Source organism: Aspergillus tubingensis (assembly GCF_013340325.1).
Source record: "Aspergillus tubingensis WU-2223L DNA, scaffold_1, whole genome shotgun sequence".
Classification (NCBI taxonomy): Eukaryota; Fungi; Ascomycota; class Eurotiomycetes; order Eurotiales; family Aspergillaceae; genus Aspergillus; species Aspergillus tubingensis.
Genome location: NW_023336275.1, coordinates 176,436 through 201,655, shown reverse-complemented (window position 1 = coordinate 201,655; position 25,220 = coordinate 176,436). Strand labels below are relative to the sequence as shown.

General features: G+C 50.1%; 8 protein-coding genes across 8 annotated transcripts; 5 read left to right on the top strand and 3 right to left on the bottom strand.

Moving 5' to 3' along the window:
• Positions 1-308: 308 nt before the first annotated feature.
• Positions 309-3,021, bottom strand: AtWU_00070 (uncharacterized protein; the record flags this gene model as incomplete). The annotated part of the gene is made up of 3 exons (XM_035495186.1): positions 309-1,919; positions 1,976-2,818; positions 2,896-3,021. The coding sequence occupies 3 exons, from the start codon at positions 3,019-3,021 to the stop codon at positions 309-311; spliced, it is 2,580 nt and encodes an 859-aa protein (XP_035351079.1).
• A 420-nt stretch (positions 3,022-3,441) lies between these two features.
• AtWU_00069 (glycosyltransferase family protein) lies at positions 3,442-4,385 on the top strand (the record flags this gene model as incomplete). Its single annotated transcript, XM_035495185.1, has 2 exons — positions 3,442-3,519; positions 3,591-4,385. The coding sequence occupies 2 exons, from the start codon at positions 3,442-3,444 to the stop codon at positions 4,383-4,385; spliced, it is 873 nt and encodes a 290-aa protein (XP_035351078.1).
• A 670-nt stretch (positions 4,386-5,055) lies between these two features.
• AtWU_00068 (SDR family NAD(P)-dependent oxidoreductase) lies at positions 5,056-6,339 on the top strand (the record flags this gene model as incomplete). The annotated part of the gene is made up of 10 exons (XM_035495184.1): positions 5,056-5,102; positions 5,168-5,312; positions 5,374-5,460; positions 5,524-5,586; positions 5,655-5,762; positions 5,820-5,871; positions 5,922-6,010; positions 6,072-6,134; positions 6,192-6,270; positions 6,317-6,339. 10 exons carry the CDS (start codon positions 5,056-5,058, stop codon positions 6,337-6,339), a joined length of 756 nt encoding a protein of 251 aa, XP_035351077.1.
• A 137-nt stretch (positions 6,340-6,476) lies between these two features.
• Positions 6,477-7,838, bottom strand: AtWU_00067 (methionyl-tRNA formyltransferase; the record flags this gene model as incomplete). The annotated part of the gene is made up of 4 exons (XM_035495183.1): positions 6,477-7,218; positions 7,272-7,399; positions 7,450-7,520; positions 7,580-7,838. 4 exons carry the CDS (start codon positions 7,836-7,838, stop codon positions 6,477-6,479), a joined length of 1,200 nt encoding a protein of 399 aa, XP_035351076.1.
• A 205-nt stretch (positions 7,839-8,043) lies between these two features.
• Positions 8,044-10,679, top strand: AtWU_00066 (uncharacterized protein; the record flags this gene model as incomplete). Its single annotated transcript, XM_035495182.1, has 5 exons — positions 8,044-8,288; positions 8,344-8,437; positions 8,491-9,784; positions 9,839-9,870; positions 9,924-10,679. 5 exons carry the CDS (start codon positions 8,044-8,046, stop codon positions 10,677-10,679), a joined length of 2,421 nt encoding a protein of 806 aa, XP_035351075.1.
• A 1,939-nt stretch (positions 10,680-12,618) lies between these two features.
• rho1 (Rho family GTPase RHO1) lies at positions 12,619-13,556 on the bottom strand (the record flags this gene model as incomplete). Its single annotated transcript, XM_035495181.1, has 5 exons — positions 12,619-12,771; positions 12,834-12,968; positions 13,052-13,249; positions 13,383-13,410; positions 13,489-13,556. The coding sequence occupies 5 exons, from the start codon at positions 13,554-13,556 to the stop codon at positions 12,619-12,621; spliced, it is 582 nt and encodes a 193-aa protein (XP_035351074.1).
• A 4,716-nt stretch (positions 13,557-18,272) lies between these two features.
• Positions 18,273-19,389, top strand: AtWU_00064 (mitochondrial 54S ribosomal protein uL24m; the record flags this gene model as incomplete). Its single annotated transcript, XM_035495180.1, has 2 exons — positions 18,273-18,689; positions 18,754-19,389. The coding sequence occupies 2 exons, from the start codon at positions 18,273-18,275 to the stop codon at positions 19,387-19,389; spliced, it is 1,053 nt and encodes a 350-aa protein (XP_035351073.1).
• A 498-nt stretch (positions 19,390-19,887) lies between these two features.
• rtt106 (putative negative regulator of DNA transposition (Rtt106)) lies at positions 19,888-21,482 on the top strand (the record flags this gene model as incomplete). The annotated part of the gene is made up of 4 exons (XM_035495179.1): positions 19,888-19,993; positions 20,091-20,423; positions 20,489-20,845; positions 20,902-21,482. The coding sequence occupies 4 exons, from the start codon at positions 19,888-19,890 to the stop codon at positions 21,480-21,482; spliced, it is 1,377 nt and encodes a 458-aa protein (XP_035351072.1).
• Between the last annotated feature and the right edge of the window lie 3,738 nt (positions 21,483-25,220).

Below are 25,220 nucleotides of genomic sequence, written 5' to 3'. Positions count from 1 at the left end.
ATTGTATGATATTCAGTCATCATTCATAAGTCGTATGTATTCTACCTGCTATGTACAACCCCCCAAACACCCGAAACAATCTCCACGAGGACCTAAGATGAAGTAGGAAACGAAGAACAGAAGTACAATAAACCCCCGCAATATGCGATCCGCGTATGAACAGTGTGAACAGGTTGAATACAATCAAGGCACAGCTAACCCAACTCCTCTAGTGCAAGCGCTGAAGATGATGTACCCTGGAACAGTATGCGAAAGTAGAAGCACAAGAAAGAAAATTCCGACAAAAGCAGAAAAGATCAGAAACAGGCCTATTTCAGGCCCCGAGTCGGAAACCGACGAAAGCCCTCGCCTTGGAGTTTCGACTGGCTCCGGGTGACTCGCCGGGCGGGCCTATCTTCGAGACTCAACCCTCCAATTCCGGGTCCCAGCTCGGTTCGTCGTGGCGAGAACATCGCTTCGCTGGCAGCCCGTCCGTACCGGATGTTCCGGACGGTGTTGCTAGTAGCCGTGGTTGCGGTAGTCACGGTTGTCTCCGTGTCTGAGTCTCGATCGTAATAATCTGAGGCGTCAGAATCGTTCCCTTTCAGACTTTTGAGACTGAAGCTATGATCCTTGCTGGAAGACCCGTCATATGGGGAGGGTGCAAGCGAGTAGTACGGCTCCGGCGATTGTGTCGCAAAGCTAGAGGTTGGGAGAGTAGAAGAGAAAGAAAGGGGCGGCGCAGACCGCTGAGAAGAGAATGATTGCAGGGGTTGGTTATCGATTGCCGGTTGAGGAGAGTGCCCGGGATTCTCGCCATTCGATGGCGAGTTATGCCCCGATTGTTGTGGCTGAAGACCAGTGCTGCTTGCCCTGGCTATATTGTATAGCGAGAGCAGACCCAGCGCCTCCTGGACCGCCATGAACACCAGAAGTAGCTGGCCGTATCTGTCGAAGTAATGGCGCTCGATTGACACTCGCGGCAGGTTCCCGCCGAGGTGGACAGCTGCCACAAGCTCCGCAAAGTAAACAAGAATTTCCATGCCGTTCCACTGCACGATAGGTTGCTTGAGGGCCTCCAAGAGAGCGAATCCAGCAATCAGGCTAGCACTGCCCAAGGAGGCCACCTCTACATAGTTCCCTGGGATTGACAAGCGGTCATACTGTGAGAGGACCCAGGTAACGAGTGAGACAAGTAGCAGGCCTAATCGAAGATATTGGTACACAAAATAACCCCGCAAGTTGGCAGACTGGCGAGAGTGTGAGTTCGATGATTGATGGCGAGACTGCCAAGAGCTGTCCTCTTCATCCTCGGGCGACTTGATAGTGAAGGTTCGGTCAAACAAACTTTCGAGTCCGGTAGTCGCAGCATGGTCGCTCACAGGGAAAAACTTAGGAGGTGCAAACACCGAGTCTGGGCTGTTTTGGTTGCGATGCCATCGGAGGTTTTGAGTAGGAGTGCGGTGGAATGGGTTGCGTTCAACGACTTGTTCGATTGGTTTCACACGCTGAGCGGGTTTATTGCGCAGGTTCCATGCGGGTGGCTGTGGTGCAGCAGGAACGGATCCATAAAAAGGCATCGGCCCATCGAGCACGGACTTCTGATCCCTTTGATGAACGCTGACAGTCGGTGTGAGTTCGTGCTGCACGGAGGGAGTCCAGTCCATGTCATCCGATTCTGGAGGTGGTGTGGGAATAGTTGGGGTCTCGAGGGCTGCCCGCGGTGTGGTCGCCCTTGGGGTGCCTAGCTTTTCGAGAGGGAAACGAGAGGTGCGCTGCCGAAGATTGGAGCTTGGGGTCGAAAACTCCTGTCCGGTAGTCGTAGAGGGCGGAGGGGAAGCTTCGGTTCTGCGGTTTGGCGTGGCTGCAGGCGTGTCATCGGTCCAGTCTACCAATGGCCGGGTATCGTAGCGCACTATCCGCCGGGAGACCATGACAGACTGAGAATTTATTAGCATGCTGGGCTCAGATAATAGTTGTCAGATGATTAGCTCACCATAATTGTGAAGAAGATCATGAAGAGATGCAATGTTGGTGGCAGGTCTGGTGGCAGTCCACTTGATGACGGATCCCTTAAGACGCCCCAGAAAGCGCATCGCACCACCAAAATAATGAGCTGAACCTGGTAGTACTCTCCTAGTTTCACGAAGCGACCTCCTCGCCCTTCAACTTTGAGTCTCAATTTCGGGTTCCACCAAATGGACAGAATGCCTGCAATCAGCGCAAGACCGGCGTACGGTGCCAGGTCTACTGAGCAATGGTTCGGCACGCGGCGGGTCTCGAAGAGAAGGTTCACACAAGAGATAATAGAAGGCGACATCGAGGGGGAGTCTGGATCCTGCAGCGGTTCCCACTCCTCAACAGTCAAAGCACTCCACACATTCCAGCTAAGTTGACCAGCAACACTAATCCAGTAACCCAGAGCACCAGCTAAGACCAACAGGTTCCTCCAGTTCCATCGACGTGCTTGCCGAGCGGCCCTTCCAGCTTTACTCCGGTCCATCATGCGTCTCAGGTGGTCTGACTTTGCTTCATATCCTGCCTGACGTATGCGTTGCTTCACTCTGGGTTCGCATTTGACGCACACCTGCGGATAACGCTCCTCTAAGTTCTTGCGAAATTTGGGGTACTCCTTCTCATATGCGCTGTAGTTTGGATCATCAGATGACGGAAAATAGGACGCCAAAGCGCTGGTAAAGAGGTGTTGGTTTCGAAGACACTGGGCGCAGAATAAGCTGGAGGCTGTAAAGTCGGTGGATTCGAATGGCGGGCTCGATGCCCCGGGACCGTAGACGTCTGGATTTGTTTCTGCAGCGGGAGGATCCGTGATTTCTCCTTTCTATGAAGCGCAACCGCCGAGGCAATCAGTACTTGAAATCCTGCTTGACGCCGGAATACACAAAACACGGGACTTACCTCATCCAGGTAGTTGACGGCTTCGCAATGTTTGCAACGCCATTTGCGGGCAGTGTCGCTGTCGGAGTGGGCCGAGCGACGCCCGCAATAAAAGCATTTGAATCGCTTAGCGAACAATGAAGCCATCTCAAGCCGTGTAGGTGGACATTGATGGCGGTGACGATAAGAAATGGGATGGACGATGGGGGGAAATCAGAGGAAGGAGTTAAGACAACAACACCAAAATAATCGCCGAGACTAGCACGGACCACGTGCCTGGATAGTTATCCAGCTTCCAGATAGATCCCCAAGCATCTAACGCCCCCCGCAACAATTACTCCTCATTCACTTGTCGCTCCCCAGCTATTGTCGTAACTAGCTATGGGGCTGGTCTGACAAGGTTTGAAGAAGAAGTCTCCGCCTTTTAATGCGCTGTCACTATATACATAGAGTTCATTCGTTCCGCCGGCCGCATGCGACAACTGCGACAACTCTGGAACCTGCCACATCCTCAATAACACATCTTCGGTTCATCTCAAACAATACATACAGCAACCTCTCAATCCCATGGAGTCATGGCTATCCTGGACTAGCCTCTTCCTGGCTATCGGCTTTACTGCCACAGCCTGCATATTTACGCTCATTGTAAGCAATTCCTTGCACATCATCTCCCCTATATACAACCAAAGCTAATCCACCCACTCGATAACTTTCAGGTCCTCATCTACGCTCTCGCCAAATCACAAAACAGCCAAGTCCCCAAATGGCGCCCGCGAAACTCCCCGGTTCATCTTCTAATAGTCCTCGGTAGCGGCGGCCACACAGCCGAGATGTTCTCTATGCTCCGGCGCATGAACCTAGATCCGTCCAAATACACCCATCGAACCTACATCGTAAGCTCTGGGGACAATTTCAGCGCGACGAAAGCTGTTGAGTTCGAAACAACCCATATAAACCATCATGTCAATTCCAATGCCAAAGCCGCATCGCCAGACCCCTCCTACACCATCGTCACGGTACCCCGCGCCCGTCGCGTACACCAATCCTACCTGAGTGCGCCTTTCTCTACACTGAACTCCTTCTGGTCCTGTCTCTCGGTCTTGCGTGGTCTTCATCCGGACCAGAGCCGACATTCTCGCCCAGCGTCGCATCTATCCTCTCCATACCCGGACCTCATCCTCACCAATGGCCCTGCCACCGCGGTCTGCGTCGTCGTTGCCGCCCGGCTACTTCGTCTATGGCTGTTCTTGTGCGGGCTGATTTCTCCTTCTGCGCCCGGAAAAAGCACATCAGAAAGTGACTCTGCAACAGCGCCAGTGCTCGCGCCGGGTACCTACCAGCTGCGCACAATCTTCGTAGAATCGTGGGCTCGCGTGACTACATTGAGCCTGTCGGGGAAGCTCCTGTTGCCTCTGGCAGATCGATTCCTGGTTCAGTGGCCCGCATTAGCAGGGAAGAAGGCGTGGCCGGGAATGAAAGAGACAGAATACGTTGGTACACTTATGGATTGAGTGTCCGGTGTTGATTCTCCGATTCTACAAGCCTTCAAAACTTCGATTGCTTTCCGGTGTCTTGCGATTTGATCTTAGCTTCTTGTATCTATAGACATATCATACATGATACCCCTTGGACATTTAAAATCGACTGTCGGGTCATCCACCATGTTTCTTAGCAAGAACAAGCTGTCGGGCCCTACGGGCGATCAGTCGGCGGCGGGACCACATCGAGGGGCCGAACCGAGGTATACATGGAGACAGTAAGGTTGGACTCCCCTCTTTTCAGTTTCTTCTGCATTGTACCTGGCAGGGGTGATCTGGAAACCGATTGTTCTTGGACAATGATGATACCACAATTAGACTCACTAAGACTGAAAACCCAACAGCATTCTTGGGCCTTATAGTAGAAAAAGCGCAGCTATGTAGTGCAGGTGCACCACCCCCTCCAACCCTGCAAGTAGACAAAAAGACCGTCTGCAAGTAGACAAAAAGACCGTAAGTCACGTACTAGTCGGACGGAGGGTTCCGCAGCAGGCATTAGTTAAGTAGATGAGCGCCGCCGACATAAGCTCCGATTGACCCCGCTTCGTCAAGTACTTATCTACTACTTCGGTGTGTCCTCAGGTCGACTCAGCTCTGCTAAATCTGCTTCTATCGATTCAATCAACTATCTAGCCATATAATCATGTATTCTCTGCGCAATCGCGTTGCTCTCATCACGGGCGGCTCACGGTATGTTCACTCGCTCCGTTGTGTTCACCTTTTTGGAGCATTTGTTGACGATATGGGATGTTCAGAGGGCTGGGTGCTCTTGTAGCCCAGAAATACGCCGCCGAGGGTTGCAATGTCGCCATCAATTACGCTTCGAGCAAAGACGCTGCTGAGAAATTGGCCGCGGAACTTCAAGAGAGTTACAAGGTCAAGGCTATTACTATACAAGGTGTAGGTTGTGACGAGTGTCATTGACGGAGTGCTGGACTGATATCGTGGCTGTATCATTTAGGATGCCGGTGTTCAGAATGACTGCATTAACGCTGTCAAGGCCACCATTGATCAGTTGGGGGGCCTGGATATCATTGTTTCGAACGCAGTGAGTCGCTACTATCCCGGTCCGTGTCAGCAATAGGGGAAAATTGACTGAACGCATGGCCAGGGTTGGACCAAAATGACCAAGTTCAATGACTTGGACGCTATGAATGACGAGGAATGGGATAGAGTAGGTGTCACAATGGGGTGAACCCTGTAGAGGGTCGCCGTGATTTGCAAGGCTAACGAATTCCTCAGTGCTGGTCAATGAACGTAAAAGGCCATTTCTATCTTTTCAAAGCAGCACTGCCCACATTCAACGCAAACCCCGAGGGTGGCGTGTTCCTGCTAACCTCATCTATTGCGGTAGGTCCTCTACGAAGGTCGCGTGGTAAGATGCGCAAGTGTTGACCTGCAAGATAGGCCGTTTCGCCAACTGGAAGCAGCTTGCCATATGCGATCACTAAAGCAGGAGGTACGCAAACCGCAATGAACGCTTTGCATCCCCGTTAACATCAGCAACAGGACTGCACATGGTGAAATGCCTTGCACACACTCAAGGTAGCAAGGTCCGCGTGAATGCGGTTCTTCCTGGCCTTCTTTTGACTGAATGGGTAAGTAGCGCCATCGCAGTTGTAGTGGAGTCGCGGGAGAGCTAATGTGGACGAACCATAGGGCCAGCGCTTCCCTGCCCAAGCAATTGAGGGGTGGACGGCAAAGACAGCCCTTAAGAAAGTGGTAAGGCTCTTGACCAATCCATGCACGGTTTCCGCCTATTAACGAGGTCGTGAACAGCCTGAGCTTGAAGACGCTGCTCAAGCATATGTCATGCTTGCGCAAAACTCATCTATGACTGGGCAAGAGATACAGATCGGTGAGTGCTCTTGCTTTTGTTGTCTACAACAAAACTAACTTTTCAGATTCCGGCTTCTCCTTCAAATAGAGAAAATGTGGAGCCTTGCGAAGTAGACTTTCTGATGTGGCATTGGGCACTGGAACGGGTAAATATTAAGTGCTAGAGCTGGTATCATGACGTTAGCAAGATAGAACACATATCAGTTTACTTTTATCACCAGTCCCCTACACAAGAGGGTTGTAAAACGGCGTAAAGCCCACTTCACCAGAGTAAAATGTCCGGTCACCAACCATCCGAGCCTTCAGAGCAGCGCGAAGAGCGTCGGCATTCGGCTCCCCCTCCACTTTCATCTGGTGTACCATAATGAGCTTCCCATCTCGCGTGAACACGTAAACGCCCTTTCCCTTTGTAGAATCGATGGGATGCGTGCCATCCACAAATGGCAAGCCTGGAACAACAGAGAACTTGTCGCAGCCTTTGAGTGGTGTTACTTCTTCAAACTCAGTGAAGATAACTCGCCGGTGTTGGAAGGAAGGCTTTTCACTGGACGCGTTGCTGGCAACCAATGCCTTACTCCAGAGTGGACCCAAAACGCGATTCCTTCTGCTAATGTCCAGGGATGACCAGTTTTGCCAATCGATATGCCTGTCCTCCGGCTTGATCTTGGCCGCATGGACCAATGGGCCGTCTCCTTCAGAGGCTCGCCAGCCCGCATCTTCCACCGGGGGAACAAAGAGACCTTCCCGTATACCCTTAACGAGAATATCCGCGCCCTTCGGACAGACTAGATTTAATAAATCGGGTACTGTGCATGCATCGGGATTGGGAATGTCGAAGCCAGGGGCTGGAGTCTGCGCCAGGATAGTGCCATGATCGAAGTGCTTGAGATCAAGCGTCTGAAGGGTGACACCGGTCTTAGTTTTACCGGCTAACAAGGTATGATGTAGTGGTGCAGGGCCCCGGAAGCTTCAAGTATTGTGTTAGCGGGGTCCGTTCGTGGGTAATCTGCGACTGCATACTCGGGAAGCAACGATGGATGGACATTTAGACCTCCATACTTCGCGCCGTTGAGAAGCCGCGGAGGTACGAACAGCCCAAATGAGACGGCAATGATCAGGTTTATAGGGCCACCGGGTAGCGTAGGCGGCTAACAGTGTCAGCACGTAGCCATAGCAGGTATCAACAGCTGCGAGTTACCGTCCAGCCTCGAAAAGTATCTATCTCGTGGATCGGAAGCGACAACTCCGTTGCGGCCGCTTTGATGGGAACTGCAAGATAAAAACAATTAGCTGCGCGAACAACTTGTCAAGCTTGCCTAGATAAGTACCCTCGCGGATCTGCTTCAACCCTCTTCCAACCTTCTTCCCTGGTCTGCAAACGACATCAATTGAGGCAATCCGATCCGGTCGCTTGACATGTTCTTCATGGAGAGCTTTCAACGAAGCTATGCTGAAATCGTCAGATCCGCAAAAGAGAATCCGGAGTGGGTCGTAGGCCTTCGTCGCGAGGCATCTATGTGACAAGGATGGGAAAAGACCGGCTCGTCTGTAGGCACAGAGAGCTCCAGGTCCCCGCAAGAGAAACATGGCCAGCAATTGACGGCGGCGATTTGCGGGTGACGGAACAATCAAACAGTCGCATCCGCAGCAGCTCCGGCAAGTTCGCCGACCTCCCATCTCCACCACGTGATGTCACCGCCGCCCACTACTCCAGTCCGTCTGGTGACGATGAGTGTTTCTCACCCAACTGCACTGCTTCACTGTGAGCTGGAGCTCACGGTTCGATGGTGCAATGCCGGAGAGTGATTTAGCGTCAGTGATTCCTGCGCAACTGTCGTTCCTCGCTATATACAACCCCCGCCTCGGTCCGACCGACGAGACAATCCGCGACCAAGTCGTCTTCTATACATCTCGATCGGGTCGATCGCGCCGACGTGAAGGCTCCGCGGCTGACGATGGCGACCAATACTCCAACGATTACTGGAATGAGATCTTGCGACAGATAGGACTGGCTCAGGGCATGGTAGGCTTTGCCAGGTGGGATTCGCTCTACATCGTTCTACCACAACTGGCGCCGTACTAATGATCCTAGGGACTTTTCGCAAGGGAAAGCAGTCGATTACGTCGAAACCGAAAAGTCGCAGATTATTCTACATGAACTTGAGAAGGACTGGTGGATTCTAGCTGTAGGTAGACTTGCGCCGGAGCATCACATCAATAGCTGCTGAGCTTGTTACAGTCTGTCGACCTAACTCGCCTCCCACTTGATCAACCTAGCACAACTTCCTCTCAGCGCGATGCCTCGTCTTCTTCATTCAGCTATTCCTCAAGGGAGATGTCTCCTCCTGCTTTGCTAATACAACAACTGCGTCGAGCCCACTCCATCTTTCTTCTCCACCACGATTCGACACTTGACGCCTTATACAGCCGTGTTGGTAGACCCACATTCTGTGCTCTTGTTGATAATTTCTGGTGGAGGTTCGCATGGACCTGGGAGGTTCTTCTAAGCGGAAACCCCGCTGTTGACATATACAATGGCGTCAAGCTCTCCGCTGGGGGTGAACTCGGAATCGGCGTTGGCGAAGAAGAGTGGGGAAGCGGGGAGAGGGAGGTTTTAGAGGACTTTGTCGCCCGCACAGATGGCCTCCTGGACCTGGTCGTCTCACGATTTGGTGATCCTGGCTCCTCTGACAAGGAACCGGCAGCAAACAACAGACCAGGAGATTCGCTGAACATAGGTGACGGCGAGGATCGATGGCTTGGCTCGGGAGCCTGCCCTAGGCCGGCAGATGGCGTTATATTCTCAGGAGTCGGAGCAGTCTCTAGACCATCCCTCTTGCGAATCTCACAATGGATGGAATCAATCTATAGATACGGCGCCGACGCATACGGTGTAGGCGAAGACCCAAGCTCACCACGTCGTCGAAAGCGGCGAAGAAAGCACCGCAGCAAACTAGCTGGAAGCGATCCCACCAAGCAAATGATGGCGGAACCTCAAGCTGCAACACCCGATCGCCCTTTCTCTCCAGGTATACCACCTCCACTCGTGGTAGGAACAGCGGAGTCTCCGCAGGCTCCACAGAAGTCGAGCTCACATACCAGTGGCGAGAGCTCACCAGTAGGAAGCGATCGAGGAAACGATTGGATAGGCTTCAGGACAGAGACATTTGTGAAATATCTCACTCTTGGCTATGGCTCGTCTTGGGGAGTATCGTCGGGAACAGCCAGTCCACACCCGCGAGTCGAGGCTATAAAGCGAGAAGACAGGCCGATGAGTCCAGACAAACAGACGGATTTGTCTACTGATGCCCCGGGAGCCATTAATGGGGAGGATCTTCAGCCCAGTGAGGGCAAAAAGATTCAGAGCTGTGGGAAATTTCTCGTTGGCCTGCTTTCTAATACTGACAATCAGAGTGCACCTATGCAAGAGGGCTCTGACCCAACGGAAAGTCAGACAGGGCCATCGCAGAATAATATAAACTACAGACGCTTGCACATTCAATTGTCAGAGTCTACGGAGCCGGCTCTAACAGGTAAGGGATTCAATGTGTGATTAGACCGTCCACAGCTAACCAGCTTCGCCTAAGGCTTGACAGAACTGCAAGCAGTAGTCTATATTGTATGTCTTCCCCATACCACACAGCCTTACTACCTGAACTAACAGACTTACAGCATCAACCATTCATATATACATTTCTATTTGATCCCGCAACCTCGACTCTATCCGACCCGACGCTATATCAAACCATCAGCCACCAACTCAGCCCGCTCCACAAGTCTCTCAGCAATTCCACATCACCTGCCACCGCAGAACTTCGCATTTCCATGTCCGATAACGCCCTCGACATCAACAAGCGATTTACCGGCAAAACCCAGCCCGTCTACAATCTAGTCTACGATCAAACAAACTTAACAATCCGCTCTTCAATCCCGAACATACCAGACCTTGGGTCCACCGTCAACGAACCCCGGGATCCAGCCACACACCCATGGTCGCGCGTCGAGAGCCTCAATATCCACCACCGACTCTTGAGCACCCACCTTGAAACCCGCTCGCGACCTCTCGAGGTCGAAAGAACCTGCAAGACCAGCCGCGGCTGGTGGATCGTCTGGATCCGAATGTCCGAGCCTCCCAGACAAGAACAAGGGAGCACAGCCTCCAACGCCAGTGTCCAGACCAACACGGAACCGGACAGCAATAATGCCCCCCTTCAGGAAGCATTCATCGTCCGCAGATCCAGTGACTCCGTCTCTCCGTCCGGACATGCACGCAACAGTAGCAGCACTCGGTTCTTCCGCGATCTGGGCGGGGCGTCGTCGCCGGGATTGCAAGCATCGCGGACCGATACAGGACCGGGGAAACTTGTCGAAGGGCTGGGCCTGGACGCAAGACGATATATTGAGAATTTGCTCAGCTTGAATAGATAAGACACGACATGATATATATACATTTACGAACCAATAAAGAGACTCGATTGGTATTCTTTGACAGTCACTATTTTCAATGAATATGGTAGATCATTCACCCTGCCAGTGTTACCACCTCTAATACATTGAATACTGAACCAATCAGACAAAGGAGAATAGCAACTGTAAGTACTACTGTAGCCGAAGATAAATAATTCACTATCCACTCAAAACGAAGATCATACCCACAGATAAAACCCACCTACAAGCGAGGCAGAAATTTGATAGATGCTTCACACGATACATGACTCGGAGTAAAAAGAAGCATGAGATACAGTGAAGTAGATATGCAAGATATGACAGGCAATGAAACTGAGTAGTTAATCGTGCCTTGATTCAATAATCCACCTTGAATTTGTTATGCTAAACTCATGATGTATATATTTCAGTCCTCAAGTACCTATAGCGGAACACCCAGTGACTAGATCATCTATCAGCATGCATATAACAAAAATATACAAATCAAATATGAACTACACCCACTTCTTCCTATGAATAAAAAGTACATAGTCATGTAGGGAAGAAAACCCAGGTACACAATTGTGTACGTAGTTAGGATAGTTCATTACCCCTGAAAACGATTAGTCCCGTCCGTAAGTCACAAACAGAACCGCCGGTACGAACGTATGTATGTATGAAAACAATTGAAATTGAACGGGGATTATTACATACCGCATAAGTAACAACTTAATTCCTATTTCTATCATACTTATACTATATATGACTACATTATATCTTCTGCTTTATAAATATATCTACTACTAATCTATCTATTTGTTCCTTGTTTTCCTCACTACTATCGAGTTTCCATATATAGATGGAGAAACCAGGATGAGTGGTCGTGGTTGAACTTACGTCTTGACTTCTATCTAGTTCGGCTAGTTGTTACTATCATTAGACGCTAGCTATCAGTGGATTGGCAAATCCCCCCTTGGCTTGCTGTCTACTATCCACACCCCCCTTCCCTGTCTGTAGGCTGCCGAATATCGCTATGTTAGGCTATGGAGTGTTGCTATTTGAGGTAGTATGCGTACCACTCGTCAGTCTACTGATATGGGTCAAAAAGTACGGATGCTAAAATAGACGGTTGTACTAGGAGAATACGCAGTGCATACACAACAGGATCACAGTACGAGGAAGGAGTGGGAGAAAATGGTGGATTAGTAAATAGTAACTTAATAGGCGTGCTAGATATTCCTCATGTCTGCTCGGAGACCATGATGATAGAACATGATGCAGTGCAGTTTCGACTGGATAGGCTGCAGGACATGTAGGAGAAAACCAAGCCAACGACAAATTCCATGCATTCTCTTTAACCGAAACAGGGGAAAAAACAACAGAAGTGGGGGATAAGACTGTGCTGAGGGGAATCCGTACAAAGTGAGAATCGGGATTCCGATTCTCGACTTCTTTTTCTTTCCTTGGACCGGATACATTCGAGAGATTTGACTGATGGGAGAGACGTGAGACGAACGCATTCCCCAGTTGCTCAATTCCGATCTGCAGTACTCGGGGGTAGCGAGGACGTTTGCTTTGAAGGCAACCTGGCGCCCTTCTTGCCATAGTGACCGAGAACCATCCCGTTAGGCGCCTATGGAGCTGGAAACCGATAGGAAAGAAAAAAAGAAAAAACCCACGAGGTTATGAAGACAACGCCTCCCTAGAAAATCAAATCAAGTCTGCAAAATAGAAAGTCGACCAAGTGCATAGCCAGATATCCCATGAAGCTCATGTGCCCGTGATTGAACATTATCCACACTCGCATCCGGGCACACATAGTGGAACACGCCAACGGAATGACCCCCTCTTAATAAATAGTAGAAAACCAAAGGATCAGACGCTTATCCGTTCATATAATCTCCGCATGAAACAGACCTTTTGCGAAGGAGAGAAAACTAGTTTACAGGATAGTGCACTTCTTCTTACTCTTGTGGGTCTTCGTAAGAAGGGCAGCCCGGGTGGCAGCCTCGAAGACCTCGCGGACACCCTCGTTGGTGCGCGCAGAGCACTCAAGGTACTTGTAAGCACCGATCTTCTTGCGAACCTCCTCACCCTAATCGCATATTAGCCTCTATATCGGGGGATGATGCATCCTTTTGGTCGTGTGCCACATACCTGCTCAGGGGTAACCGGCTTTTGGGAGGTCTTGTGAAGCTCCTCGATGGTCTTGGGGTCGTGGCGCAGATCCATCTTGCAGCCAACAAGGATGATGGGGAGTCCCTGACAGAAGTGGAGGACCTCAGAGATCCACTGTAATGATATTAGTTATCTGGAAAGTAGGTCCTTTGCCCATCTGCCCGCTAAGGAGACCAGGCATGTCGCGGAGAACTAACCTTCTCCTGGACGTTGTCGAGAGAATCGGGAGAGTCAACCGCGAAACAGATCAGGATGACATGGGAGTCAGGGTATGAAAGAGGACGAAGACGGTCATAATCTTCCTGACCAGCCGTATCCCAAAGGGCAAGCTCGACGTGCTTGCCATCGACCTCTACGTCGGCGACGTAGTTCTCGAAGACGGTAGGGACGTACACCTAAAGCGTGATAGGTCAGCTTAACAGAAGCGGAGTGCTTGTTGACTGGAAGGCTAGCCAGATATCTCGGGATGGCCATGGGGGGTGAAAGACGGCAATAAGGACCAGGTCAGGAGGGTCGGTGGAAGCTAACCTCAGGGAAGGTACCCTTGGAGAAGACGCTGGTGAAAAAAAGAAGCCAGAGTTAGTTCACTGCTTGATCCCTATGTAGCGAAATTAGAAGAAGGGAGGATACTCACATCAAAAGACAAGTCTTACCGCAGGCACCATCGCCCACGATGACGAGCTTGCGGCGGATTTCAGCCATCTTTCAAAGCGTGGAGGATTAGCAAAGGACGAGGAGGAAGAGAAGTTGAATAGAAATAAAGGGGATGATGTGGTGAAAGAGTGGCCAACGACAACGAGCGAGGTGGGAAGCTGTTGTTGCAGGAGTGGATGGATGGGGGTGTTGGATGGGGGAAGTTGAGAGTAGAGAAAGGGACAAGTCAGGCGCCCGAGGAAAAGGGTTATCACGTACGGTGCAGGGGAGTCGTAGGCGCAACGGGCGCGGACTAAAATATTCAGGGAGGGAAAGGCAGGGTGAATGGCCGAGCCAAGAGTTTCCAGTAATAAACCCAACAAATGAGTTTACGAGGAAAGAATGGCACGAAAGGTAGAAAAAAAAAAGTTCCCAAAGGAACAATGATGAGGAAGGGAGGAGAAGGTTGTTGATAGAAGGATGGAAGAGAAGAGAGGGAGAGGGAGAGAGAGAGAGAAAGAGAGGAGAGGGAGAGAGACAATGCTTGGTGCAGCTGGATTGGTACTGCTGCTGCTGCTTTGCTGCTGGCGTGTGTATGGGTCAGTTATCGGCGGTTGGCCCCAGGGCTGGCTTTTGGCTCCTCCTTCGTTTGGGCGACGTTCTGTTCTTTCGTAACTTCGTTCCCCCGTCCTTTCAGGTGAGGCTCCCTGTTCCCGAAAAGTAGGGTGACTAAGGAAAGGAACCTGACCAAACCCAGACTAGAAGGGCCTGAAACGGTTGGCAAGCGACATTTGGCCCAGCCCCATCCACCTTTCCTGGTGAAAATGCTATGTGGCTGTGAAAGCCAGTTAGTTCTTTTATTATTTTTTATTTTATTTTGATTTGATTTGATTCAGATTATGACGATTCTATTTTCCACCCACTCTCTCTCCCCTTTCACTCCAATTTCCCCATTCATGTGATTCGATTAATTTATTCTCTTTCCTCCCATCTTGGACACATTCTTATTAGTTACTGTATGTAGATGACTACTACGGAACAAAAGGCAGAAAGAAGAAAAAATAAAAGTATCATACTTGGGAATGACGTGATATGCTTTCCCAGTCTCCTCAGTAGGACACAGTACAGTTTGATGGCTTGTATCGCATTGGAATTTAATAAAATGGTTTATGGGCCAACCAGACGAGAGATGTCGGATAATCGTTCCACGCCCTTTCTTTCTCTTTCTTTTCTTTCTTTCTTTTCCATCTCTACAATTGCCATCACTCCTTTTCTTCCATCAACTTAGTACCTCCTTTTAATAGGCACCGAATTTGTTTCGCTCGTGACCTAGTTTGTCTCCTTCGACAATCCTGCTTACTTAGCTGCCTAGTTTGGTCTGCCTTCATTCTCCGTCGAAGCCACCGTGGCTGAAGACTAATGACAGGGTGAACGCAGTAATAATCGACATTACCTACGAGTATCAGTGGCACTTACGTATTGTCGTGGCCCGTGTTTACGACTATGTATTCATTCCCAGGCATTCAGCCCAGTCAACCTTCATCCAATCTCTTCCCCTGTAATAGTTGAGCTCCTTTTTTGCTGCTATTAAGCTCCAACCTAACTAGTTCTTCGGTCCATCTCGGCTGCGTAGTGGTAAGTTAGTTAGATAGACTAAGCACTGAATAGTTGTCAGTCGTCAGACTGCATTGCCTTAGCCTTCTTCTATATTCCGCGGGCTTATCTTCCGAACAATTTCGAAGGAGAGATTGGGGGGGGGGGGGGGGAACTGCAAAAGTAAAAAGGTAAACAAAAATTGCCTCCTACAATTGAGGCCATGTCATCTTCAATATAATTCGTGATAGTACTACCAGTAACATGGTCCATTCTACATCCACAATAAAAGAACTTCTGTCGACACCATAGTTACCGTCACCATAGTCGGAGAGAGCCTAGAAGCCTGTGGGCGCCCCAGAGAGTCGGAGCTGTCGGCTGTGGCTCCATACTTCTCCTAATCGGCGGTGTCGCGTCCCTCCGGTTGTCTGGGTAAGCTGCCACAGTAAGTATTTTGTAACTTATGTGTTCCTCTCACTTCCATGCTTCAGCAAGTAAAAGATAGCGACAATCAAGCCAACGACCTCCAAGTTTAATACAGTTTTCGGGAGGTCAAGCAATTCCTCGATTCGCTTTACTTTACTCATTCGGGGTTTCCCTGCATGCTACCCCAGCTTTCTTCCTTGGACAGACATACCGGCTGGATTTCACTTATGCATCTTGGATCACTCATTACATCGTGCTACACCACGCACAGAGTACTCCGCCCCAAGAAATAACATCATAGTCTGCAGCTCGCAATGATGTAGACGGCTGGTGGTGGAAGGGATAACCCAAAGACGATAACCCTGCAGGCGCCCTATCTTTACGCTGATTCGTTCCATTGTGGATGTCCCGATAATCCAAGACTGAGTGTGTAGATACCTGCTGTACGGTCTGCATTGGCGATCCGAGTATAGCCAGGCAGCGGTCAGATTGCTTTTTCAGCGAACAACTCATCACCAAGCCAGCCTTTCTGTGGGGATTATGGAGTAAATATGATGATATTTCCTGCAAAGTGCCTTCAATTTCCAGAAGAATGACAGACCATCGGCACTCAAGATAACCATCGGACCTTCCGAGGGGATTAGGCTTAGCCTGGAAGGAGTAACAAAGGTACGTACTTCTGGTGCGGTATGACGGTAACCTTCCAGACCCGCTAGGGGGGGAGATGCTTCCTTCAATTACCGACAGCAAAGAGACGTGGCGGTGCAATTGATCGCCATGCTCTTTACCAAACATGGTCGGTACGTATTCCTCCAGTGCAAACGTCATCTTTGACTGGAAGCAGGCAACTCCTTTATCTCTTTCCTCTTATGAATATCAAAACAGATCGAGGATCGAAAGACGCAGAGGATCACGGAGTATATGGTCACCAACCCAAATAGCTGGTTGTCAAGTGGGGTGGTTGTGACCGCACTTGAGACTCAGCAAATGGCCTGGCTGACGTTTCGTATGCGGAATGCGGAAGTGCAGGAAAGATGCTGCAAGTCCGCGGCCGAGACGCTTTACTTCCACTACGGAGTCGATTTTCCGTACTCTCCGAGTTCCTTCGTGCGGAGAAAGCAACCATAGATAATCTGCCACGGCCTTCTGGGTCTTGTTGCTGTACGAGAGCAGGTCCTGTGCACCTATAGAGTACATGATCTTCTCTGTTCTGAGTCAGTCTCTCAGACAGCAAACGCTATCGAAATGCTGCTAGCTCAGTCTTGTGCCTGGCTGACTTGGCAGGCTGTTGTTGTGTCTGACCGAACCTGCTTATTGCCTACTGATCGTGTCAGATGCTGTGCCGAATCCATTTGGGGACCCGTAACTCTCAGCAGTGGTAAGACATGATCGGTGACACCGTCCCAGAGATCCGCTACATTGGCATTTGTCCTACAGGAGGCCTCTTGCAGTAAGGATGGTAGTCACCGATGGATTACGAATCTACACAATTGTCTGCCAACCCACTTCACAGTGTCGATAGATTTGGACGTTGGATTCAGGTAGCTCATGAGTGTGTGTACCTTCCCGGAGGATCTACTCAGTACCTCGCACATCATTGAACAAGTCATCGCGCGAGAGGTCCCTGCGTTAGCTCGCCGGTGATCTTACAAAGCAGAGTACACTGAAGGACGCTGGGCATGTACTGGAAACACTATGTTGTTGCCTGCTACGGATACCTGTTGACAATGATGACATACCCCTTGTGCCTTCGGGGTTGACGAGGATGGCGGGTGTGCCATGAAGACCACAGCTGATATGAATTCGTCAAGAATTCAGAAGATTGAGATATTCTATTATAGTATCAGTGCCTGCAGCGGGAATATTTGGCGTTACTCTTTGGGAGACTATGAGGACAGGGCTAACCTTGTGGGTTATAATGGTCCTTAGAGGTAGCATGACCTATTTGCAACATAATACACTCTTCTTTCTTCTGATATATAAAGCAAGTCTCCTGCAAATAACACCGCACACTGGATGTTACGATGTTTACATCTATAGGAGACGACCAAAATAGCACTTATACCCAAACGAAGATGGTATGACCAGTCTTTGTTGAACATGAGTGATGATCTCGAGTATAGTTGCAATTGATCTATGGTTAATGGCCAGCCCTGTGCCATAACGACTTATATGCTTTGTAGAATAAGTCTAAGATCCTCAGTCTATATTAGTCCTCTTTGGCCTCTATGGTTTGAGAAACACTGATAACGATGCTTCAATTCGTACTGGTCAAACGATTCTCTCCGTTTCTCATATATATTTGGGTTTCACTTTTCAGGATCTTCGGTTTCTTAAAGTAAGACTGAGTCCTGAATATGAAGTGCACCCTGTCTCGATCGGAGGGGCCTTGGAAAGGTATTGATGTGAGTACTACGTACCTAGTCCTAGGCGCACGTGCTAGTTTTGGCGCTATGGCCAGGCTTTCTTTGATGGTAGCTGCTGCATATCTGCTGGAATGTACTCACTTATTCAGTGCTTATAACAAAACGATCTTCAGAGACTGCTAAATAAATAGTCACTAGCAAATGTTGTGACGAGACAAATTCCAGTGTGTACATACTTAGGAGTACTAGTTTCGGAACCCCGTCATTTGGTTTCCCCATTGGCTCTCCATAGTCCCGGTCACGTGCACGAACCAGGGCCGCAATTTTCCCTCCCGAGCATCTCTCAAGGCTTCCTGGTGACTCCGCGGGAACAATCGGCCATTGCTGGGCAACAGTCAAGATGCAGAAGGTCATTCGAAGGACCGCCCTGGCGCGGAACCAGGCCACACGGAAAGCAGTTCGAGCCTCCAAATCAGCCGAACGCGAGGAATTGAAGGACAGTCTAAGGCAGCGCTTTGCCTACAACCGCATCGAGCTCGATAACCTCCGCGCGGAAAGACAGCGACGCCGTGAAGACTGGCTCCGTGGACCCCTGGCTCCTCAGCGTGATGCCGGTCTTGAAGGGAGGCTTTTCGGTGCGTTAAGCCCTCAGGCAATGAACCCTCCGCCTATTCCGGAGCACTTGCGGAGACAGTACATCAACATTGCTCCCGGCGACCGAGTATGCATCATGAAGGGCAAAGACAAGGGCAAGATCAACGAGGTTACTAGGGTGGATGCTACGACCGAGACTGTTGTGGTCAAGGATCTCAACATGGTATGAGAATATGTCTGGAGTAACCACTGTTTCGTTTGCTGATCCTTGGGTTTTCCAATAACAGGCCGATGTCCACTTCCCCGACTGGCTGAATGAGCAGTATGGCAACTCGAGCCCCTTCCAGTCCGTGAGCCTGCCTCTTTCCATCGACGATGTTCGCCTTGTTGTCGCTCTCGATGATCCTGTCACCGGCGCCACACGAGATGTATTGGTTGAACATGTCCGCGGCGGAGAGCCTTTCCTCGAACGCGACTACGGTACCGAAACGCCCCGACACACGAGATACATTGCCGGTGAAGACATTGAGATTCCTTGGCCCCGAAGTGACCCTGCAGAAATGAAGGATGAGGCCTGGGACACGCTCCGTATGGAAGTTGAAACGCCCACTTGGATGCCGTCGTTGCACTACGCCCCATTCCCTCCCAGCGTCCTGGACGAACTCCGCAACAAGTTTTCGAAGTACAGAACGAGACACGATGAGGAGTGGGTGGAAGCCAGGAAGATGGAAGACTACAGAAGGGAATATCTGCAAAGCCGGTCTTTGTTGACACCCAGAGGTGAATTCTTGGCCATGCTTCAAGCCAAGAGGCAGGAGCGCCAGAACGCGAGGAAGGATGCCAATGGAAATTACATCCTGGATGATAAGACGGTCGGATTCATTGAGAACTTCATGAAGGAGAAAGCGACCAAGAAAGCCTAATTGCTTGCTGGGATTTCGTTTGGTGTTCCGACTTGTGGGAGAGTGCGCCTGGGTCTTTTCTGTTTCATTTCCCTTTTCCTTTTTTTCCAATGGGTGTACACAATTATACTACTGTAGCATAGAATCTGAATGTATAAGATGAATAGTATGGATAGGCTGCTTCCCTGCAGTACCAAACTGTAGGTTGATTTGAGTACAGTTACATCCGTCGCAAGAAGACTGGACGTAGGCGCGACCGGACCCAATCTTTGCGGACTACTTTGCCCCAAATGCGCTCGAAATTATGGATGCGCGCGCCCACGGGTCGACAGGGCCGCCAGGGGAGAGGTCTGCAGCTGCGTTCCTTGCTAATTACTTTCTTTCTTCATCCATCCGATCCGCGTCCCGGTTTACCCAATTCTCCCCCATTCAACTTCCCTTGTTCTAGGCGGCCTCAACAGGTTTGACTTACGCAGGTTATATATATAAGCGTCATTGGGGCTGTCAACCTTCCACAGCATGGCTTTTGCCACGATCAACTCATCGGTGCCCTCCAGTATCCCGGCCATTGAGGACGCCTTTGCCGCCCAACCAGCGCTCAAAAAACGGGTTTACGATGCGATCGGTGCGTGTTATGTCGCTTAAGACAACAATCTACTTTCACCCCACAACCCCATAGGAGGTGCAAGGACTGCCGGCTGACCCTCTTATCCTGTAAACAGCACATACCCCGCAACATGGACTTCTCTTCGAAGATATCGCGAAATACACTTCCAGCCTGCTGGCCAGGACTGCAACCGCCCCCGTTCGGCCTGTCGAGGTCGTCACCGACGGCCCGGCCATGAAGAAACGAAAACTACAGAATGGCAATGCTACAAGTGCCCAATCCTCCGGTGACCTGAAAGCCGATACTTTGCTTCAATTCTACATGCAGGATGTTTCCTTTGCTGTTCCCCAGCGGAAGAAGCTTACACTCGAAATCACCGCGGGATTCCTGCGTGCGAGAAACCAGACATCGAAGGAGGTTGAGTTTGGAGTGCATTTGGATAACATACGTATGTCTAGAACTATGGTTGACGGAATTGGTGTCAATGCTGACAATGTTGTTGGATCACAACAGAGCACGTCTTGTGCCTCCCCGTTCCCGAGAAGAACCAGCGACAATTTAATTTCTGCATTATCCCCCAATATGCGGACGGCGTCAACTCACCACCTGAAGGTGTAGCTGCTCCCGATGCCATCGTATGGACGGTCAACGACGGACCGCCCAAGGCAGCGTTCTCAGGAAATGGACAACAGCTTGGAACGGATAACGAAGAAACGGCTGATAAACTCGTCCAGCGGATACTGAACGACAGCCTCCCACGGACCAAGGTTGTGCGCCCAGATGAGCGAGAGTTCGTGAGTGCTATGCCTGAGGCTCACCGCAAGGGGGAGAAGGCCTATCATGTCAAGGCCTTCCGCGGCAGTAAAGAAGGTATGCACGCCGTGTTCTTTCCTTATGTCCCCTTGACTAAGAATGTTACATCTCAGGCTATCTTTTCCTTCTTTCTACGGGAATATTATTCGGGTTCAAGAAACCACTGGTCTTCTTTGCTTTTGAAAACGTCGACTCAATCTCATACACATCTGTCCTGCAACGGACCTTTAATCTCAATGTTGTAGCTCGGCCTACGTCAAGCGAAGAGACGCAGGAATTCGAGTTTTCCATGATCGACCAGGCCGACTTCTCCGGAATTGATGGTTATATCAAAAAGCATGGTCTGCAGGATGCCAGTCTTGCCGAAGCACGACGTGCGAAGCGATACAATGTCAACAGTGCCAAGGGAGACGATGAAGCTGCTGCCAATGAGGAAGGGGCTGTCGAGGAGGAAAGTGAACTACAGAAAGCCCAACGCGAGCTGGAAGATCAAGAGGACGAGGACGAGGAAGATTACGATCCCGGGAGTGACAGTGAGAGCGACGGAAGCGGCTCTAGTAGTGAGGACGACGACGATGAGGAGGAGGAGGACGATGAAGGCGACATGGATGAGGACGGCGAAGAAGAAGACCGAAATTTGGTGGCGGAGGAGCTCGGAAGTGAAGCAGAAGACGTTCCGGCGGAGGAACTGTGAGAGACCGCCTATATATTCAACCTGCTGCTGTATGAATAAGTGACTGTTGCTATGGTCACACCAACACACCCTGTGTGCGATGTGATGAAGTGTATTCGACAATCGCGTGGCTAAATCACTCTACTGGATGGGCGGCCCGTTACACTACACCAGGCCTCTCGAACGTATGAATTTTTGGGGCCGATTTAGGCCGGACTATGCCCCTGCATTATCTGGCATACGCGCCTGTATGCCGTAGAGTTTTGCCAACGAGGCATTCCACGTCTGATGTAGTTGGGGAAGGAGAAACCGTTTCAAGGCTGCTTTGAATGCGTTTCAAACGGGCAGTCATCACTACATGGAGGCCAGTCGATCAGAACAAACCAAGCACAGGCATCCAGTGGGATGTGGGTCATGGACGTGTCAGATGCGTCTAAAATGGAGGAGCCACAGGTGGATGTGCTACGGAGTTGCAGGATGCCCGGCTGTGCGGCGCAGTACTCAGTAGCGACAATTCATGGGAAGTCAGTCCTCCATGGGAAATCCGATCATGACGGCCGGTTACTTCTTCGAGAACACTTCTAATCCTCCATATTATTGAAAAGTGGTGGAAGCCGCCAACCCAATTGGGCTCTTCGGAAGCACCCCTGTGCTATCAGGGCCCCCAAATCCCACTCCGATACCTTGTACCAATGAAATCAGCAGGTCCATACCTTGATAATGAGGACACTGCGGAGCAAAGTAATCCTCGTCCTACTCCTCGTTTGGAAAGAGTGGGGAGGGGGGTGGATGAGTATTAAGTCTAGTCTTCCCAATTCTCAAGTCACTGGCTCACTTACTCACAGCCTCCGTATCTATTATGTATCTACTAACAGGTAGGGGCCAGGTAAGTACGGTATGATACATAATTTTTCCCCCGATACGACACCTATCTACCACTAGCAGCTACCGAACACTTTTACTAGTAGTAGTCGGACTACTATTTGAAGTAGCTCGATTGGTTGCCCTGAGCGTCAGGTTGGGTTACAGACTGGTCAGGGGCAGTGCCAGCTCAGCGCAGGTACCTTCAAACCCCTCAAGGCTTCTTAGATGCAGACCGCAGCACCTCACTAGTCACTAGGCAGATTAAGAGTGATTAGCCGCTAGGAGCGAGCTGACAGTCTGTCATTGTCGAATAATTTATATGGGGCGTTGTTTTAGCTGAATTGACAGCTACGATCGCTGGCGATTATTGGTAGAGAAGGGGAGAAGGGAATTGGACCGCTGTGTCGGTTAGGTTACTACTTACTCCGTACTTACTACTTACTAACCTAACTAGCAAAGTACAAAGTCAGTTACTAGTTAGGTTGGATAGTATACGATCTTACTAACCTAGGAAGTTATTATCTGCGCCATTACCCGCAGCTTGCGGACAACTCGCATCCCCTCTGCGCAGGTACTTCAACTCTGGGTTTAGGGGTCCTGGGGTTAATTGTTGCTTGCTTGTTCCGGAGTAGAAATCCGATTGAGAGGAGGATGTGTCCCGCAATGATAGGGGAAAGAGAAGCAATGTGATTCGATTTATTGAACTACCGATCGGATAAACGATCCATAAAGATGAAGTTAGTCATTAGATACGTAGTGTTAGTTCTGTTAGGCATGTGTTGGCTTTTCATGAGCTCCTCTGCTCCAAGTCAAGTATAGGCAGGTTTTATGTTCCGCAGGGAAATAGATTGATACACCACGTATGTACCTGAAATTACGTTACCATGCCAAAACCAGCTAGACCTTGATGGCCATATCCATCCTGTCGTTCATTCCTCGGTCAAGGGAGCAACAACAACAACAACAACAACCTAGTAGGCACAGGGGGGAGGACAAGTGCAACTTGTGAAAGTATAGTATTCAATTGTAGTGATTATGGTAAATAAATAGTTGGTTGAAACTAACCTCAATACCAATTGCGGTGACTGTATAGTTATTCTTAATAGTATCTATATAGGTAGAAAAAGAGAATAAAATGGATGGATGGATTCCTTTTGCCCACCGTGAGCGAACCCCCGGGGGTTCCATGTTTCTTTTTATTTTTCTTTTTAATTTTCTTTTCCCTCCTTGTTTAGTGCTGGATGGAGCTTTTGACGACACACTTAAACAGCGCCAGCCCCATGTGGCACTGGGGTGAAAAAGAGGAGAAAAAGGTAACAATCGTACCATCGAGACCACCGCAATAATAAATAATAATAATAATAGCTTTTCCCATCTGGTCCAGAATCCACTGCTGGCGTCTACTAACCGGAGTAGTGCCCGCTTTCAACCGTTCATCGCCCAAACAGGCTGAGCGCTAGCGGCGCCGCTAGTAAAGGTCCCTGGGTCAGGGCGATTCCGAGTTCAGGATAAAATTTGGGAGGCGAATAAGCGCCATTGAAGTCTGCAACTCGATCCTTTCATTGGCTCTCATATTGTATCCAGAGTTTTCTTCACTTCCTTGGGATCAACAGTTCCAGTGTCTGGTAGGCATGAGAAACAACTCTGGGGTAACCTGAAAAAAATGGAGATCTTGTCTCACTCACATAATCTTACCCGATCAGCAAGTGGTGGTAATAGTAGTACTTCTTTAGGAGGGAGAGGTATGTGGGAAGTGGAAGGACAGATGAATGAATGAATGAAGAAATGCATGGGGCCCTCGGGATGTCTCAGTGTAATCAGGTACCATACCCGTACTCCCGATTACCGCCCTTCATCCCCTATCGATGGGGCCTTTCCGGCTCCAATCGCCTGCACTAGTTGATACCAGTTACCCAGTTGTTACCATCGTTACCGTGAGAAAAACCGGGCGGAAGCGCCCCATTTCGAAGGGCGTCATCGGGTTTCGACTTTCTCGAGTCTTTCGACAGGTAAATAAGTTACTTGACTTTACTGGCTTTACTTACCTGAACTAGTAGCCGATACGGCTGTTCCGTCATGACCTGACCAAAACCTAGCAAAGGAACCAGACCGGACCAGACCAAACCTCTCTCTCTCTCTCCCTCTCCCTCTCATCCAACCATCGCCTCTCTTGCCGCGCTCGCTCTCTCTCACTCCTCCGTCTCTCTCCTCTTCCTCTTCCTCTTCCTCTTTTCTCCTGCTCCTGTTATTCTCCGCCTCATTTCTTTCCCTTCTTTTTCCCTTTCCCTTTCCCTCCTTCTCCCCCATAGGCAGGTCGTAGCAGTTGTAGTTCATGCCATCGGCGTGTTCGCTGCTCACCTAGGTCCTCTCTACCAACCTACTCTTCCTCCCGTCTCCGTTCCTCCTATCACTCTTCTTTCCCTTCTTCTCTCTCCTCCCTCCGTCTTCCTCCCCTTCGACGGCGCCCTCCAATTCTACATCTACCACTGCCTGCCCAGTGCGTTTTTGCCGTACTGCCACGCGGTTGGTCGGTAGTAGGGGAATTTTCTTTCCTTATTTTTTTTTCCCTCCCTCCCTCCTTACCCCTTCTCGATTAATTCCCTTTTTTCCCAAAATCGAACATTTTATTCCTCGTCCCCTTTCCGACGAGCGCACCCTTAACTGTCAGCCTGCAGCCCTCAAAGCTGTCGGTTCCCCGGAATACCTTGTTCTTCCCTCTCCCGTCACCCTTCTTGCCAACGCCGTCCAAGGGTGCACCCTATTCCCTCCCCGTCCAAATTCACCGGTGCGATTGTTCGAGCGACTATCTATCTCGCCGTCTGCGGTCTCCGATTTGTCGTCCATCCGGGTTCCGTGATTGTTGTACACTGGGGTTCTCTTTCATGAATGGTTCGC